Source organism: Aptenodytes forsteri, unplaced genomic scaffold (assembly GCF_000699145.1).
Source record: "Aptenodytes forsteri isolate BGI_AS27 unplaced genomic scaffold, ASM69914v1 Scaffold151, whole genome shotgun sequence".
NCBI classification, from domain to species: Eukaryota; Metazoa; Chordata; class Aves; order Sphenisciformes; family Spheniscidae; genus Aptenodytes; species Aptenodytes forsteri.
The window spans coordinates 210,489-230,801 of record NW_008795939.1 but is presented as its reverse complement, the minus strand read 5'-3'; the positions used below and the strand labels follow the sequence as shown (position 1 = coordinate 230,801).

Genomic DNA, 20,313 nt, shown 5'->3' with positions numbered 1-20,313 from the left:
ATTCTTCCTGTGCAAAAGATAGCTCAGTGTTTTACCACTACTTACAAGAAAGTTAGTAACGGTTGTTACTAGTTGACAATAGTTACTGATAAATATAGATTGTATTTCAATAAGGAAACTTAGTTCAAGGGCTCATTGTAAAATTTCAGTCAAAATTCATCTCTTGTTGAATTGCAGTAAAATTTGACTTCAAATATAGTGTCACTTAGTTTGTAACGTGCAACTGAGATACTTACATAGGTGAAACGAATGTTGTCTCAAGATAGGTGTTCATGCTTGTTAGATTCATTGTTTTAGTGCCTTGGTAAAGCTTGGTAAAAATTATTCCATTCCCTACCTCACCCTCGCCCTTTCATTTGACAGTGGCCTTTTTGGATGTTACGGATTGTATTCTTAAAAGGACCTGCCTTCTGAATGATGAGGGGTCTTACTTTTTTAAAGCAAGGTCCCAGTAAGGCACACTATAAAGTCAAGTCACATTAGTTACTTTGAAGATCCTAATAAATAGTCATTGAGAAAATAACTGTAAAAAGGTAGTGATTATTCTACAGAAACTACTTGCTATCTGTCACTTCCCTATTACAGCCTTACACTCAGTGCAATGAAAGCTACCCACCCAATAGAACTCACTGTGAAGGTATGATGATGGGCGCGATCACTGGCTAGGAAATAAAAGTAATAATAATTTTGTACCCAAACTGTAGGTATTTTAAAAGGTTTTGATTATATTAAATTCATCTTACCAATAGATTCTATTTTAATTTATTTCTGTTTATTTAACACTCCGTGCTGCTGCATCTATGAGACTTTGATCCAAAGGCCAACCAAGAGATTTTCTTGAACTTTTCCCAGTACCATGTGCGTCAGCAGTATTTGATCGATTTACTTACTGGCAAAGTAAGAGACAAGATTCCTGGACAGTGAGTGAAACTTCTCTTCTGTGATAAGACAAATGCGGTTACTGCCAACAAAACTGCATACATGGCTTTGCCAAAAGTTTTTAAAATTTCACTATATGCTGAAGCGTGCTCAACTTCTTCCTTTATATCGCATTATAATTTTGCTTCATCAAATTGATTAACAACTTTTGAGTTAAAATAGGTAATTTTACACCATTTGCAAGCAATGATTTTTAGAGCAAACTGAATTTATACTTGTACCATCAAAAAAAAAAAAAAGACTGTTCAAACCAAGTGTTTAAAAGCAGTACAGGAATTCAGTGAGCACGTTCACAACTACACTGATGGGGAAGACCAGTAAAAAGCAGGTGCTATTCAGTAACACACACAGTAGCGTCTTTTATTCTGCTTACCCCCACTTTATCTAAGCTAGCAGTCTTCAAGATCATATGCCTCTTGCCCTCTTCCCTCCACCTCACACTCCAAGAGTTGTTAACTAATCTTAGCCCAGAGCTGGTGAATACTCCCAGAGCTTGTTCTCAAATGCCAACTCTTAAGTTGGTCAGTCATCTTGAATTCTAGGTAATCATCAACTGCAAACACACTGAGACAAGATGCTTAAAGATTTTTTAATTCATTTATTACCTGTGCACAACAGAAGTAACTACCAATAAAAACTCAAAAGATATACAGTATTTTTTACATGGTGGTTAAAAGTAATTAGAATATCACATGACCATGAATGAAAGTAATGTTTCCAATTACAAATCAGCATAGATGTTAGAATCTCAATGGAACAAGCCAGAAAGCCTTAGAAGCAGTTCCAGAGCACAAGGCAGCGCCCCTTTAATTTGCACAATGATAAAGGTAATTTACAGTTAATCTTTGTGAATATTGAGACAATGTTACAATGCAAGTTTCTGTACAGTTAGATATAAAGAGATAACCAGAACAGTAATTCTAGTGTATTTTAACTGAACTTGCTTAAGCATTTTTGCTGAGATGGTTACCAAAGGTGCTGGAAGATTCTACACCAAAACATGTCTTATGTCCCCCCCCCCCCCCGGCTTTTTTGCATTACTTATAATCTCATTCTATTGCAATGTGTAAATCTCTAGAAATGAGCTGTCTCCATTGTATATATTGTGTTTATACTTTATACAAATTAAAGCAAAAAATGGTAGATTACTCAAGTGGTATAAATCTTACAGCATTTTGCTAGCAAAAAAAAAAACCATGCCAAAGTCACAATAAGCAGTATTGGTACCCACAAATTGTAGCTTCAATTAATTTGTTTCCTTTTTAATTTGTATTCTACATAAATTACTACTGAAGGCTAATGTTTAAGTAGTAAATAAATTGGACAGTTGTAGGTCAGACAAAACCTGTTCACTCAACTGTGAAAGCTGATATTGTTTCAAAAAAAAAAAAAAATCACAAATAATGCAGAACAAAAGTGTGATGCATGCAACAGAGTGAAAATGCATTGATTCCCACTGTTTGAAGAAAACTACTGCACTCCACCTTAAAATGCATCAGACCGATTTTAGTTTAACAAGACAATCCCAAAAGTCAGAATGAAATAAAGCAAATATTTTAAAGATTTAAGAGCTGTTATCAAAAATAAATTACATTTTTTCAAGTTAAAGAAACACTGCTATGAAGGCTGAGAGCCAAGCAGCCTTTCAATAGCTGCATTGATGTCTCCTCCTGTTGCTATTAGCGCTTGTAAGTTTGCTTCACGGTTCAGAAAGCCCATTGCACTCAGCTGCTCCAGTTGTTGCTGAAATCTAACTTCTGGATTTTGTAACTGCTAAGAACAAAATTTCAAGCTATAAAAGCATAACACATTTAGCAAAGTACAGGATTTAAACATAGTTGGTTCTGCACCACTCCCTGTCTTTACTAATTTCTGACTACATCTCTTTCAAGATCCTAAAACTACACTATGACATAAATTCAATTCACAATTGAATTATTTTTTTAACAAGTCAGAGCAGCTTCAGATTTTAAGAGTATCTACCCTTACATGACATTCTTGAACTACAAGAAAAGCTGCTTGTTTGATAAAAAAGGATTAAAATTAAATTGGGTAAATTTATGTCCCATGAACAGTTTCTTAAAGATATGGTATTTTTTTTAAATGAAACAGAGTTCAACCTAGTAATGTGGAACACCAAGGATTATGATGATGTCACTGTTGGCAATGGTGAACATCACAGGCTTTTTTTTTTACCTTGACATAAAAATCACCTCTTTTTTAATGCTCCAAGTATTTGTTGACTAAAATTACCAAAATTTTAATTGTTAGAAAGCTTCAGTCTAAGACAAACTGACAGCTGTGCTTTATGGGATGATCCTGCTCACACAACCTCATGGCAAAATTCTGCATGATTTCAGTGGTATCATCTTCAGTTCAGAGGCATTTTTGAATCAGAACAATTATAGGAGAATAATATGCTGGAGTAATACTGAGAAGCCACTTTTTTAAATCAATGAGTCGATTTAGATACCAACACAAAACTTGTGCAGCTACTGCTAATTTTCCTTTTGTTCTAATTCAACAGTTTCATACATCAAGAAATTACTACCGGTATTTAAAGTCTGCACATGGTTCCAAACCAATACAATGTAAGGATGTAACCTGAAATTTAAGAACTGCCCCCCACCTGCTTCCCCAAAGCAAAACTAAACAGAAAGTTGACTCAGTAGTGTAAGATTTGACAGCACAATAAGTGAAAATGTATGAGAATATGGTTTCCTACAGTGACACCCACCAACACTTTCTTGTGGTTAGGTAACAAGAGAAAAAAGTCTATCAGATCAGCAAGCTGAACTAACTCACCCTTTGGCAAGAGGAGGAAAAAGCAGGACTGCCCCTTCCACCAGCAGTCTGCCATTACACTGGGTATGTACCACAGTGTAAGGGTGCTGTTTCACACAGCACTCTTTAGAGTTAGTGGCATGCCTCCTTTAAAGCCAGTCTTGCTCACCACCCTACAACTACTGGCAAAGCTGCTACCTTTGCTTGACTTCCGGAGCTCTCTGGAAACCCTTAATCCCACTCAATATGTTAACAAAATGCACTGCAGTCTGGACCTGCAGGATGGCAGTGAAGCCGTACAACAAATTCAGGCTCCAAGTAACCAGAGTGTGGCTATTCCAAAGTGTGGGACAGAGGCTTAGTCACAGCTAGAGAGTAACAGCCAGCAACACAGACAAAAAACACAGAGGTAATGGTATTCAACATACTTAAGCTTTTCACTTCACTTGCCAAGGAACCTTATCACCTCAACCTACCTCAATCTTTCCAACCATTTCAGAAATTCAAGGGTATGAAGATGAGCATATAAAAACCAATTATTCAGAGGACACTTTTACTCAAATCTGATGTTTTTCCAGCATTTACTTGCACAGCTGCAACACCACTTTTAAGCCTCCTCTGCTCTCCTTTGACCAGAAGCATCCACGGAGCTGTCCCCTCAACTATCAGCCTCCTTTCTAGTGGCTTATAATGAAAAAAATAAACTCAGAATTAAAACATTCTAGAATATAGTGGTGTACTTTACCTGAGCATTTGCACCAGCAAGTGCCTGCAACATTTGCTGGACAAACTGCTGGTGACTAGGTTCAGCAGTTCCTGATGCTGGACTTGTATTTTCACTGGAAACAGAACTAGGTACAGTGGACCCTGTAGGAGCTCCAGTGCTTCCCAATCCACCTAAACCAGGATTAAATCTGCATAAATGACAGAAAAAGAAATACACCACTTGAATAATAAATACTAGCTTGTCTCTTCTCATTTATTTAATTACTGAGTAAAAATCTTGTCAAAGAGGGGGTGACAATTTAAGCAAAGTACTAAGACAAAGACCAGAGTCATCACTGTTTAGAAGTGCACAGCAGGCAAAAATGTGACAAATTCTAAAACAAGTTTAGTTAAACTAAAAAAAGACAGCAGGAGTCTTCTTTAATAAAAACTGGGTAAATCTCTACATGTAAAAAAGAACGAACAACATAAGACAAGAGAAGAGTTCTTGCCTAAATTTGTAAGACCGATTCTTACCCTGGTATAAGCCCCGGCGCCTCTGTTGCTAGTGTCTGCAAGCCCTGCTGAATCTGTAGCAAAGCCTGCATTGCTCTAGGGTTTGACATAGCTGATAATGTGTCGGGATTCTGCATCTAAGAAAAGGAGAGAAACTCTTAATCATATACAGATATTCAAAGTTAATCTTTATCACTAGATGTTTTACAGAGTCTGACATAATTTCAGAACTTGTTTTTCAATTTTATATTTGAATATTTACATGAAATCCTTCAGGTATTTTTTCTTTTTTGAGAAAACTTTCATAGGAGTTGATCAATGAACTCTCTAGGTGTGGGCAAAGCCTTTCAAATGAGAAGTACACAAGAAAAAGTGTTTTTCATTACCTCTTCTAGCAGACTTCATCATCTTTCAAAGCCAGAGGACTGTATTAGTCCAACATCATTCTAGAATCATACTACTGGTAAGCAACAATGCTGAACACAATGAAACTTGACCAATAGATATCTAAGTTATACAATATTTCTTTTTCTTAGCTAAATTTAGACCACAGCAGTTTGAGCATGACTATTTGTGCATGTCTTCATATCTGTAGTGCCCTCACAGCCTAGAGAAATAGAAATACACTGCAAAACATACTAGGAAGCAAATGTATAATACTCAAGGGCTCTCACTCTAGTGTGACTTCAATTAAAAACTGGCTTCCATCCACAGATAATTTAAAAGGCAAATCCTTTTCATTTCTGAAATTAAATGTCCAGAAACCTGACTATTTTAGATACAAACCCAAAACTAATGGCTTATGTTCACCGCTGCTTAGAGATGCCATAAGTAAGGGAAAAGTAATGTGCTTCAGTCACAAGCGACACAGTCTTGGTAGCCAGACCTGCTTCAAATAGCAGACAGGCTTATTAACCTTAGCAGCCTTCACTTGGCAACTGCACCAAATTCCTTCTGCTGCAAAACCGTTTTTGATTCACACAGAAATGCACAGATTAAGGTCAAACTTCCTCTGGTGCAGAGCAGAATTGCAGAATAGGACATGAAGAACTGTGGTCTGGAATATGGGTGCGTAACGAGACTTAAGCACAGCAAGTTGTTAATATTCCCCATTCATCTCTTGGATTTTTATCTTCCTGATAGCTTAAAGTCAGAGAATAACTAAATGTATAGCTGGCAAAGTATACCCAAATTTTAAAGAGGAAAACATTTTGGGTTCTCCAAAGAAAGCTGCTGCAATTACTTTAAGAAAATATTTAAATCACAACTTACTGTCTGATATTTGGAGTTGTTTTACAGAAATGGTGGCCCAACAATTCTCAGAGCACTTAGGTGACCTGGATCTTGTCTCTATTAAAGTTATTAATTCTAGCTGTTAAGTAGCAGCAATTCTTGTTAAGACTTGTATAAAAACTGCAGATGAAGTAGCTCACAGATGAGTTTTCCTATTTCTGCTGGGCAATTGCCCTTCATTGCAAAGGATGCCTTCCATTATGCAGAGGAACATTCCATGGTTTCTGTCACCCAATCCCATTAGATAAACGCCCATAGATAAGCAAGGAAGTATGACCTGCAATACTGTCAACATTCTGAGAATACCCAGACTTCTCCACTTTTCTTCACCTGCTAATGCTGCTGGTCATCTGACCTAACATAGTGAATACAACAGAGAACTAGCTGTGCAGATAAACCCCAAGGTGATATTGACAGAAGGAGATACCCAAAGGAAACAGAAGTGATTCCTACTGTGCCTTCATTAATTACTATTTATTCACAGATTTCAAAACATACTAGCTCTTCAGATACTACTGAGTCATCACAAAGCAGTGGCATTATGAAACACTACAGCCATTCATGTGGTTGAAACAATTGCTACTGTAATTCATGTATGTGTTAATTATTTTACTCATAAAACTGCCTGTGTGCAATCAGATCTTGGCAACGCACATTTACTCTGATTTGCAAGGGCTGCCTAATGACGAAACTCATGCATTGGATTAAATTTTCAATTCCTAAAAAAGAAAAAATCTTGCTTGCTCCTATTTAGGGAACACAGTACTACTACACACTGTGACAGCTAATATCAAGCATATACCTGGGCTGCAAGCACAATGTTGTTAAGAGGAGAAGATGGTGGTAGGGCAACCTTTACAGCCAAAAAACTTCAGAACTCACTTCTTTTGAATTAGCTAATTACTTTGGTCTTTCAAGGCATGCTGTAAGAGCTCTTTACCCAAATACTTAAGATGTACGAGAAAAACATAGTGAAACTTTATTCTAGTAGTGGGAAAAATACTAATCTTTTAAATTTGCGAAACAAATCACGTTGCAAACGTGTTCTCTGGCTGGTGCACAGTAAGAATAAGTATTCCTTCTAAGCAAAGAAGCAAGAGCAAATCTAAGTGGTTGTGCTAGTCACAGACAAAAATATTCACTAGAAGTCAGGTTTAACTTAGGAAAGGGGCAGAGACATCAAGCAAGAATTTATTATCAAGGGACAATCTAAGCTGGTGTCAAAAGCTAATGAGAATATATTACAGAATCTAGCTTTTAGCCAATCAAAGAAAGACACCAGTTTATTAAAAATATTGCTCATTGACTTGAAGACATTTATTAACAGCTAGTATCTCATCTTACTTGCTGAAGGAAAGTAGGAAGTTGTTGTCTCATTTGTTCCTGAAGTTGAGGATTTCCAGCAAATAAAGGATTATTCAACATCATCTATGGGACAAAAATATTTAATTTCAAAGATCAAGCAGTAAAAACCCCAGGGGGTTTCAAGACAACTACTTACATGGTAACAGTCTGTGAAAATAACCTCACAGAATAATGATCATCTACTTCTCCTTTGGCCAAAACTTGTTATGAACCACCAGCCTGAACACATTGCAGGTTTTTTCTGGTTTTGTTTTTTGGTTTTTGTGGTTGTCGTTATGGTATTGTTTGGTTGGGTTTTTTATCTTTTAAGTGAATGAACTGCCAGATACTTGCCAAGACAACCTCATTTATATTACAGGAAAATCTTTTTCTGCTCAGCCTCCACGACAGATCTAGAAGTTTTTACACTTTGTCAGGGATATTTTTCATATTTATGGAAAATTTCTGTATTTAATACAGAAAAGGTAACATTTCTTTAATCTTGGTACAGGATTTGACTTTGGATAGTACTGCTTTAAGGAAAATTTGAAAGCGCTTCTATGATACCATTCATAAAACAGCATCTGCACTTTTACAGTGAGCATGGGTCGCAAAAGAGAAGTCAAAACCAGAATAATGCCTGGATGTGGCACCAACTCCCCTCCCTTCAATTCTCTCCTCCCAGGCTAGTGGGGGTATTTATTTACTGACAGATCTACCTTACTTCACAACCAAAGCATTTGTTTTGTCTAACTGGTTCTTATGCTGGGTCACAAGTTTAGGGCTGTACAAAACATACACAACCTTACAAGTTATTTTAGAAGCATGCCTAGCATGATGTCCAACTACAAATTGAAGAAGCTCACTGCAACAAATTGTTAAATGTAGGTAGGTAATAATTTCAGTGAGTTAGGCATTTACATTAAAAACTGGGCCATTCACTAAAGACAGTTGTTGAGATGTTGGCACAATTGAAAATTTAACTGTATCATAGATTCAACTCTTCTTTTTTCCTTTTTTTTTTTTTTCAATTTCAATGCACACAATACATTACTACACCAAATGCATTTACCTGTACTGCAAGATCAGGATTCTGGCTTAACGACTGCATCATGCTTCTCATATAGGGTGCAGACAACATATTCTGCATAAGTTGTGGGTTTTCTGTTATCTGCTGTAATAAGCTCTGCATTCCTGGTGTGTTGAACATACCAGCTTAAAAAAAGTAAAAGGCCACTTTAGTAAACATCCTATCATCAGACGAATTAGACTCCCTATAACTGGGATATAACCACTTGGTTTCTAAGAGTTTTAGTCCCTGAAATACACCTCAATGTGGTTCTGCTTACACAGACGCATTCACCCTAGAAGTTAAGACAGAGGCTGTAGCCAACAAGCAGCCCCACTATTTATCTACATTATTAGCCGTTTTCATATTTGCCTCCAAACAGGAAAAATACTGTCATTCATCTAGAGATTCCCTACCTTTGTTATTTTAAGGCATTACAGAAGTACTATTATCACTCTTTGTTTACTTTTCATGTTTGTTTTTCTACAGGACTTTGACACTAGTCAAATGTTCTACGAAAGTAAATAGCAATCAAAACTTTGAATCAAAAACTCTCTTTCTAATGAAAGAATCATTTCAGCAAACTCCCAAGTATGTGCAAATATATGCAATTGCAATAACAAACACACCTCCTAGTCCAGGTCCCAAATTTGGTACAGCTGAGCTCTGTCCCGTACTGCCAGAGGTGCTATTTCCAGCACTATTACTGCCACCGCTCTCACCACTGGTGCTGGTACTTGTTGTGGAAGTCTGTGAGCTGGACTGAGGAGCCCATGGATTTGGTAGAGGATCTCTATTTTCTGTACGAGATGGCTGACTGTCCCCTCCTGTTGATGCATTGCTTACTAAAGAAGCAAATGGGTTACCTCCAAACTACAGAGGAAGGAAAGCAAACATGTATCATCTACTAAAGGCAACCATTTTTAAGTCTGCTATAAATAGCAAGTTACCTTTCCAAAATTATGCATGAAGACAAATGTTGATGGCTCTTGATCAGTTATACTCACCATCCTACAATAATTCACTGTAAATATTCTGAAAAGATGCCAACATTGAGAGATACTAGCACCTCCAAAAAAATTAAATCGTATTTATTTTTGAAAGCAGTGTTGCTACTACACTGGTGTTTTGATCACAGTAAGATTGTATCTTGCATACTGGTTTCCAACTTCAAAGCCTTTTTTTCTTCCCATCTTAGGTTCGAAGTTACTAAACACACCCTTAAAAAATTTTCCTGGACCTCAGAATTTTAAGGCAAAGAATTAAAGGCATTCAAATTTAAGTAATAGGGAAATTAATTAACTTTAAAATAGCTTCTCAAACACACAAAGCGATATCTGTATTTCTTCAAGCTTAGAAGAGCACAGAATTTTTAAAGATCTTTCCTCCCAAGAGTAAGATGCCACACAGTGACTTCAAGCTTGAAGAAATGTTTTGTCAAGTACACATTTGGAAGTTTACATTACTTACCTGCTTTTATTTTTAAAAAACATTTACTTTCAGTGGCATTTGCAATCTTTTCTCACCTGTTCCTGTGCTGCATTCAACATTGGCTCCTGAATATCTGTGTACATACGTCGCAAGGCATTGTATCCACCTGGTATACTTTCCAGGTTGCTCAAGGCTCGGTCTTGGTTTCGCATCATTTCCTGCATCATTGCAGGGTTTCTAGCAAGTTCTAGTGTCTAGGGAAGCAGAACATTTAATCTGTATTAATAAGAAATCCATTCTAAAGTGAGAACGTCAGCATTTGACAATATCTCAGATACCCCTGTCTAACCCAGTTTGAAATTATGATTAAAGCCAAACCAAGATGTCAGCTTAGTGGGAGTCAACTGAATTAGATATTTAGCCAGCATTCTACCACAGTCGTCACTATGCTGGCTGGGTCAGGAAGCACTGGCTAAACAGAAGAAAAACCCTGAATGAACTATTCTTTTTTTTCTTCATCTTTTCAACACAATATACTCCTACTATTTCTAACATCGTTACAGCAGGCAGCCTATAATATGAACTTCAAAATAAATACCTACATTTTCAAAAGCATCCATTTGTTTTTTGATACCTTCTGCCACACAGCATATCTTACATACCATCTAATTTTAAAAGCACTCAGAAGTACCCACAGTTAGATAAAATGAAAACGTGTAGTATTTTGGAGAATTACTACTTTTGGTAAAGTCATTGTTGGCTAGACAACAGAAGGTTTCAAGTGCACACAGGGACATCCAACTCTAACCTCAGAAGACATGATTACACAGCCTTCAATGTCTTTCAAAACTATGCTGCAGATTTTCTGAATTATCAGTCTATTTCAGACATTAACAACTAGAAATACAAACATCAGTTGCCTACAGCAACCTTTTATGGATTTCCTAACAAGCCTAAATACTTCAAGAATGTTTAAGCACTCAGCTAAGCATGTCCAATTCCTGCTCTGTTGTTCACAGTTACAGTATAATCAAAGGTCATGAACTTACAGAGATCCTTCTACATACCTGTCTCATTATATCTGGATTATTCAGCATGTGACTGATTTCTGGATTTCTCTGTATCAGTTGCTGCATTTGAGGGTTAGCCATAATTAACTGCCTCATCAGGTCAGGATTTGAAAGCATGCTCTGAACAAATGGATTTTCCATTATCTGAACCATCATTTCTGGGTTGGACATAAGTTGCCGTTGCATCTGACTTTGCAACTCTGAAAAGTTTGATGTATTTAAGCCCAGGCTACTCAGACCTGCCAAACCTCCAAGGCCACCTTTAAGAGGATGAAAAAAATATAATTGAACTTTCAACTTCTAGTATACTTCTAAACACATCCAGGTTCTTTCTAAATACAAAATACTTGAACATATCCCACACCTCAAAAGAATGAAAACAAATGGAAAGTCCATCTTTGCGAGGCTGTTAAGGAGTTATCTACTAAGCGTTTGCTTCTTAAATAACAAGACACATAACTAAAAATCCAAACTGCATCTGAAATATAACTTATTTCAATTTTAACAGCTTTTCTTCTCATTTTCCACAGCTAAGAAACAATGGACGTTTGAGTTTTGGGGCCTTAGGTTCCCTACCACCACCCCCAACACTTTCCAATGCATTTATAATAATCATTTATCTGTCTCCTCTTGGTTAGACTATAACCAAGAGATCTGCCAATATGACTCATATTCTCCATTCTAATTAAAAGTAGAGCTCCTCTTCTTAATAATGCACCAAGAACTAATTATGCTTTGAATTCCCTTCCTTTGCTGAGTCTAAACAAAAAATTTCAGAAGGTACTAGTCAGTCTGAAGAACTCTTTACACCTAAGAAGGAAAAGCTAACCATAGTAAGCAATTGCTAATTCTACCTCTTCCCCACACCCTGAAAGCAAATGAGATGAAAAAGAATGAACCAAAAACCCTACTGTGATTATGGAAATAAATAATATTTTCAAGTCAATAGACTGCAGCCTCTTTATTCATGAAAGAGAAAACTGATAATACTGTCGGACTTGGAACCTGAGAAATACTGAATTGTAAGATTAGCAGCATTTTGTTACTTCTGTTCCAGATCTTGGCTTCATGTTACAGGTCCAACTTCATCAATACTCTCCTCACAGCAAGTCAGATGTGCTTTTAAGGAGCACAAGGACACTGGAAGGAGTGTCATTACCCGTAGTGCCAGAATATAACATCAGTGGCAGCTTACTATGAAAGGTGGAACAGCACAAGTCTGAAATTCTGCATATGAAATTAAGGAAACAGCTTTCCTCTGGTAACTTACTGATCAGAAACCTTCTACAACCAATACCATAGATATATGTAATCACTTTTTTGGGTGGTGTGTTTGTTTGGTGGTTTTTTTAAAGTTCTGTCTACATTAGAATAAAGCTTCAGGGACAATTACCTGAATCCAAGAGAAGATACCCACCATGCTACCTAACAAATATTCTTACCCAAGCCAAAAGGGTTACTATTTGTTGAAGCTGGTGTTGAGGTACTACTGCTTGATGTTGATGTAGTAGCAGTACTCCCAGCAGTGTTTGCTTGTTGAGCTGGGTGGTCTTGTGATCTAGAAAAGCAAGTTTAAAAGTTGCAAGTTTAACAAGTTAATTTAAATAATGCCATTAAATACAGGAATAGTATCATACTTAGAATCAAAATTTAAATTAAGATTCTCCTCTCAAAAATCACACTATTATCTCTAGATGGCTTCCTGTAACAAATCTTTCTCAGACATCTGTAATGTCATCAGTTTTTCAGAACAGTAGTTTGAAACATTAAGAAAATGGACAGGCACCATTGCAGCCATTACCACCTTCTCACCCTATCCTTGGGATGCCCGCCAATGAATTGTTTCCTCTGTCCTTAACTCGATATAAGGATCCTTGCCTTATTCCACTATACTCAAATACTACTGATTACATGCCTGTGGCCTAAAGAAATAAAGCCTAGCAAGATTTAAGGTTGGATTTATTTCATGCCACATCTTTAAGAGGATGCCTTACTGAATGTAAAATTCAGTTAATGTCTTACTTCATTAGAAGACAAGTATCAGAATCTCAATAACCTTTAAGACTCCAAGAACAGGGTAAAAACGTAGTTACACAAAGTTAAAGCCAGCATCATTTATTACAGGCACTAAGGGCTGCCCAAGTCATATACTCACCATACCTTTCTACTGCAGAGGCATAAATATGGGTGCTGCCATGTAGTAAAAGAGATCAAGGAACTGAGCTTGTGTAAAGCTAACCTGGCCTCTATTCAAAAGAAAAGAGGCTAGTTTGAAATCCAAATCAGTTCTCCAGTCTGGTTCAACAATCAATCTCATAAATACCTGTATTTGCAGAACTATAGCATAAAATAACTTGTAGAAACTATGAATTCAGACCTCACACAAAGATTTGAGGATTCGACAGTACACTGAATTTCATATCTCAGTTCATCTCAGAGTACCTTTCTGCTATAATGAAATTCTGTGCTTCTTTCACTAAAGCAAAGACTGGGGGCGGGGGGGAACCCCCAAAAAAACCCCCACCACACCAAAAACCAGCCAACCAAACCAAAGAAAACAAGCCTGAGAGATGCCTCAGGTCCAGAGGCTTCACTGAGGTTTCCAAGAGTTCACTGACTCCAGGATAACATCAGCCACCAAAACCATAGACAGAAACCAAAGGAACAATGAAATACTTTGCACACATTGCAAGTCTTTCACCAAATCATCAACACTAGCTTATAAGTAGCCCATCTGCTAGTATACCCTGCTGATTTGACCAGCGTTCTTGTAAACAGGTAAATAAAACATGGCATGCCAAGTCATGAAGGTATAGGATGCCATGGGACCAAATCACCTCATTCAAGTTCTTACTGATGTTCTGGGTGTGAAGGAGGAGAAATGAATTTGAATCCACAAGATCTAACAGTTCTTCTAAAACTTAAGTCCATAGTGATTCCTATGAATTAGGTTTTGCATATTTTAATTTGTATTCCTTTCTAGTTTACTTTCAGTTCTATTAAAACACACACAGAGTCTGGTGAATGAAAACCCGTTCTAGAGGAAACCTTCCAGACAGACGCTAGCAATCCAGGAAATGGAATACCTGGATACTTGGCTTTGACATAAGCTGCCCTGACATAAGGCATCGGGTGAAACTCTGGGCTCCTGAGAAGAACAAGCATTAATACTCTGTAACATTAACAGCAACTGCGAACTTTGAACACAAGATTCATACCGTTAGCCAAGCAGCTTTAACTTCAGTGAGGAAGATTATAGACTGTATACTGACCGTGGATCTTCTGCTAGAGATACTTGGTTTCCTTTGGTCTAGAAAACACGTAAGTCTTTCCTCCATAAGCAAAAGGAAAATAATAAGCATAAAACCCTATTTGGTTTTTCAACTGAGAAACTATTTTGAAAAGCAACTGTACCTCTTCATGTAAGAGACAAGAAAGGTTCTCAAAGCAGGAGAGAAAAGTAGATGAGACTGAAAACTTGCAGTTCATAGTGCTTCTATGGAAATTGGGGGTATATACCCTCAAGATAATGGTTTGAGTGTCAAGTCTGTCAGCTTCAAGTCTTTGAGTGAAATTCCTGTAAAGTGCACATCATCTCTTATATGCACTTTGCCATTATCTTTCCTCCTGTCGCTTGTGAACAAGCTATAGGTGTTGACTTAGAACTTTGTATTCAGAAATTCAATGCATCTTCACTGCCCGTTGCTAATCACTCACTGCTACTCTGACACCATATAGGCCAGGTTACAAGATTACACTGGAAGCCTGTATCATTCTGGAAAATGTAACACAGTAATAAAATTATCTTTTTTCAACGAGGATTGGTTGGGATATATGAGGATTCCTATTTGAAAGTTACACATCTAATATTGTTTAGAATGGAAAAGATCACCTTCAGATCTAGTTTTGGAAAAGAACTTTTGTTTATTCAGATATATGGCACCAACAGTAGCAGCAACAGTCAACAGAAAAGTAAATGGCATACTGTAAAGTGGTTGGGAGCAATCCAATCTTGATACTCGTGACAGAAAATCAGCACTTGCCAGGCCACACCAGCAGGGTCTAAGTCTTGCCTTTTGGGTCAACCATAAAATCCAGGTATTTAAGTAAGAATATTGAGATGGTTCAGGACCATTATACTTTCTCAAGGGTAATTTTCATTGTGCTGGAAATTCTTTTTAGCAGGTCTTAGGAGCATATTTTTAGTTCATTCAAGCAAAGCTAGTAGGTGAAAACATTACTGCCTCATTTGAAGACAGGGTAGATACACGCAAAGGGTCTGTAGTTTTCTGTTTATAATTCCTTGTCTGAGACACGATTAAGACATTCTGAAGATAATGGTAATACACTCTTCTAAAATTACTCAAAAAAAGTGGGACAGAGGGGAGACATGGATTGCAATGCTGATAAGACCAATGCAGGGACACCAAAAATTCCACAAAAGCCATAAATATGGCATTGCGCATGGGTGCTCCTACGCCCAGAGGCAAAGTGCAAGAAGGTACAAGAGACTGGCACTGGTATTTCAGTACATATAGTTATTGTAGGTCCAACCTATGAACCCTCTGAAGACTGTGCAAGTCAAAAGCATCCTGCTATCACTACTCATGAAGCCTCTCTGCCACACTCAAGACTGCAGGCAAAAAAAGCAGAAGTCATGACAACAGCAGAATACTAGTTTAGATGCACGAAGCACAAAATTGCAGTATTAGCTAATACTGTACACAAGACTGGGATGGCTATCAGGCCTAAATTTCAGGCTGTGGAGGCATAGGGCAGGGAAGGGAGACCTCTGCCAGTGCAAACAAAGGTGACAGAGACATGACTCCAGGACAGAGAAGATAGTCTCACCAGGATGTGAGCATGGAATTGAAGACATCAATTTCAACAGGTGCCTACATTTAATGCTAATCCTACTAATTTAAACAGGTGCCTAAATTTAATGCTAATGTTGCTAATAGGCCTTTGTGACTTGGTGAGGCCTGGAAAGGGAAAGTATATTTCTTTTCTCTCCTAAGTTCCATGCTCTTTCCTTCATCATCTGACATCTTCCCACAGGAGGAGATCCTTACTACAAACAAGACAGGTTTAAGTAGAACAGGATCAAGAATACTTTCAGTCTAGAACAAAGAACATGTTATTAACTAAGCAAGCCAGATTCAATTGAGGGGTGTATTACCCTACTTGCTGAAAGGATTTTTTAGTTCAGCCTTTTCCTTCTGGGCACTTCACAGGAAGTAATGTGCAGATGACATAGCTCAACTGATGCAACTTTCTCATCACTTTAAAGTTGCCTCACCAAAACAAACAAACAAAAAAAATCTTACAATCCAAGTCTTTCTGTTCAGCCAGATAAATTAGTTGCCCTAAAGCAGTTGTCTCAAAATTTTCTTGCCTTGTTTTACCAGAACAGTGGGTAAGGATTCACCGCAAGTTTTCGCGCGTGAAAAGAAAAGCTGCACAACATATCTTTATGGACAGTAAGAGCTGATATCTAAGAACTATGAAGCCGAAACACAGCCAGCACTCAGCCCTAAAACCAAAAAGTTAAGTAACAAAAAAGCAAGAGACTTGCACTTAGAAACATGAAGCCAATTAAAATACAAGATAAACCAAAGAAAAGAGCACTGTAATTTCAGACTGTTACCTGTTACTCTGCATCAACTGTGACTAAGGAGCTGATTAAAGTGATTTAGTCAAATCTAGGTTTGCCCAACAGAAGCTGTTAAGAATTCAGAGTATTTTTACTTCTTAGAGGTAAACAGAAGATCACTCATCATTACCTGTTTTGTGTTTTGATCACCAGATGAACAGTGAGTCCGTCATGAATTCCATGCTGAGTCAAAGTATCTTGATCTTTTAGAATTTTTCCAGCAAATATCAAGACAAGCTGATCAGTGTGGGACTTGAAACGCTTAGAGATTTCTTCCTTGAACTAAACAAAAAAGTTAATGTTATACATTTATGTAATTGAATACTGAACTATAATTTTTTTAATGATTTAAGGACAAGCTATTTTGTTCACATTTGATGTATTACCCCACTTGCACTGCACATTCTGTTTTACACAATCTAGAAATACTTCATTAAGTTTTCTCAACTTTTTTTGTCCATAGGAAGATGGGAAATAGTTATTTCTTTTTCATACAGTAAAAATCAGAGTTCCACATATAGATCACTAGTTTTATAACTAGCAATAAAAAACCTGATTCCACTTAAAGACTACTAATACTAATCAGGCATGCATCCCTGACAATAAATATATACTAGTATATATACTACTTATATATACACACACTGTAAAGTACATATGTAATTATATACTGGTAAGTATACACTAATACATACATATACACAAACACGCGCCACTGAAGCCATCCATTGCTGAAAGATTGAGGATGCAATGTCACAAGTATGATAAATCTGTCTACACTTTTGCTGGAACTGAACAGAGAAGTATCCTCTCTTCTTAGACATATTTTTGCTGCCTTCCATGTGTCAAAACTAGCATTCCTTTGCACACAGGCAAAAGCTCTCAGGTGGCTCTGCTTTCTCATTCAACACATGACAGACACATGAAATGTGGTTTAGCAGCCCAGGGCATGGTGAATAGCCACATTCTTCAGCTGACCAGGAAATCATACCCTCATTAAAACAACTGAACATGGAAGCCCACTGTATACCTTCTTGCCTTCCTAGACAATAATAACCAGGTTATGCTTTGACTGAGTTCTGACTGAGATTTATTATTCTCTAGAAAAGTGCTCTCACTGAAAGCAAAAAATTGACAAAACTTAAAAAGGAAGATATCCAAGAAAAACACTAAGGAATGACTTGATTATAAGAAAGCCAGATAAATTTATTCAACAAGACTATGTCAGTAGGCTACTTTAAAACAATCCCAGGCAGCTAGGAAGTCCTTCAGAAGTTCACCCTATTTAACATTTTAAAATTAAGTTGACCATACTACTTTAAAAAACATCCCAAACATCCTGGGGAATTCTCACTCCATACAGGAAAATAAAAGATTACTCTTGCAATTAGTTATTAGTAATTATATTTTATAATACGCAGGACTAAAAAAGTAAAATCCCACTGTATTATGCTTTGAAGGTGAGTCTCTAATTGAAAGGGTTTATAGTATAGGAAAAGAAAAAAACAGATTTAAAAAAAAAGGGCGAGCGCCTGAGAGACAACAGAGGCAAAAAGTCTCTGTGTTTGGGGAGGAGGTTGCCCTTGGTTAGTTAAAAGTCTACTCACACAGAGTTAGTTCCACTTCTTGGGGAAACAACTTTTAAGTCAGCCTTTATACTGGCAATATTTAGACTTGCAAGTATTCCAGAAAGTCACTCAGTCCATTCCTTCCCAAAGTGGGTTACTTACCTGAATTATTCCTAACATGTTTGTCTAGTCTGTTCTCTGAGGTCCCCAGCAACTTTTTTTCCAAGAAACCTATTTCAGTGTTTCACTATCCTATTTCTTTGTTGTCCTGCCACAATGGACAACGCAAACAGATCGTTGTTCTCTTTAGAATAAAGGGCTGCAGTAAGGCTAATCTTTCCTTAGGGTTGTTTTCTAATCCAATCATTCCCACCACTGTTTGGATTTTCAAATCCAATTACATTGTTTTGTAAGTGTGGGGCTCAAAACTGGCCAAAATATTCCACACCAGTTCTCATCTATACTTAGTGGAGCAACAGGATAAACCCCACATCCTGCAAGCTATATTCCTATTTACAAGAAAAAGTGAGAAATCCATGTGGGAAAATATTCGTTTAACAGTGCTAACTTATTTAACAGCTATAAACTCTAGACCCTTTTCTGTAGAGCAACTGTTTAGGCAGTTGCTTCCTATTCTGCATTCTTCTGGTTAATTATTCTTATTACGCATTCCAAAGTAACATAAAACCAGCAGAAATACTCACAATTTGGTACCAAGCTAATGCATAAGAATAAAGGACTACCATACTGTGCCAAATCAAAGAGTAATGTCATTTACCCAAATTAATTTATTCTTGTATTTTCCACAATATGTTGTGACAGTGAGATCCACAACTTAATTCTCATCAGAAGGCTGATGCGGTAGTATAAACAATATTCATAGAATCACAGAATAACTCAAGTTGAAAGGGACCCATAAGGATCATCGAGTCCAACTCCCTGCTCCTCACAGGACTACCTAAAACTAAAACATATGACTAAGAACATTGTCTAGACACTCCTTGAACTCTGACAGGCTTCGTGCCGTGACACTTCCCTGGGGAGCCTGTTCCAGTGACCGACCACCCTCCCAGTGAAGAACCTTTTCCTAATGTCCAATCTGAACTTCCCCTGAAGCAGCTTCACTCCATTTCCTCATGTTCTGTCGCTGGTCACCAGAGAGAGATCAACACCTCCCCCTCCGCTGCCCCCCTTGAGGAAGCTGTAGACTGTGACGAGGTCACCCCTCAGCCTTCTCTTCTCCAAGCTGAAGAAGCTACATGACCTCAACTGCTCCTCGTAAGTCTTGCCCTCGAGACCTTTCATCATCTTGGTCGCCCTCCTCTGGACACACTCTAATAGTTTGATATCCTTCTTCAAATCACTTTGTCTTAAACCAAGCCCTGTCACACATTTCTAAAGCTGCTATTTACCCATAAGGTAAAGGAAACAAAACACTATTTACAGAACACAACCAAACAGTATCTAATATCACTAGTATATAGGCATCAAAGGCTATACACTTCCTTTTTCCTACTTGCATGTAATGCTATTTAGATGATCTGCAAAAACAACACTACAGTAAGACATGACTGCAACAGCCAATGTACCAGGCCCCCAAAACAACCTCTACAGCAACATACGTGCATGATCCAAATGCACAATAGATGTCTTTCCAGCCACAATAATAAAACCATCAAGAATATTGAGCCAATTTTGACTGAGGCATATTTACATAAAAAGCCTAACCAAGATGCAAAAGAGACTCAGGTCTCTTCACCAGCTTCACTTGCATTCAGCACAACCTTGGGACTTCTGAAATGACAAGGTATAAGCAGGACCAAGCCTTCTGTTTGACACTTCATTCACAGAAGACTACCACATAAAATCTAGGTTACCATGCAAGATATTTACAGTGGCAGGGAAGGAGACTGAAAAGAAAAAGAAAACACACCTGATCAA

At 37.5% G+C, this 20,313-nt stretch overlaps 1 protein-coding gene across 1 annotated transcript; it reads right to left on the bottom strand.

The window, feature by feature from the left end:
• Positions 1 to 1,504: 1,504 nt before the first annotated feature.
• UBQLN1 (ubiquilin 1) lies at positions 1,505 to 18,552 on the bottom strand. Its single transcript, XM_009285291.1, has 11 exons — positions 18,535 to 18,552; positions 16,935 to 17,086; positions 12,594 to 12,709; positions 11,149 to 11,411; positions 10,177 to 10,335; positions 9,280 to 9,523; positions 8,654 to 8,796; positions 7,582 to 7,665; positions 4,966 to 5,081; positions 4,469 to 4,637; positions 1,505 to 2,712 (listed from the first exon to the last, which is right to left on the bottom strand). The coding sequence occupies exons 1-11, from the start codon at positions 18,550 to 18,552 to the stop codon at positions 2,557 to 2,559; spliced, it is 1,620 nt and encodes a 539-aa protein (XP_009283566.1). The 3' UTR covers positions 1,505 to 2,556.
• Positions 18,553 to 20,313: the final 1,761 nt, after the last annotated feature.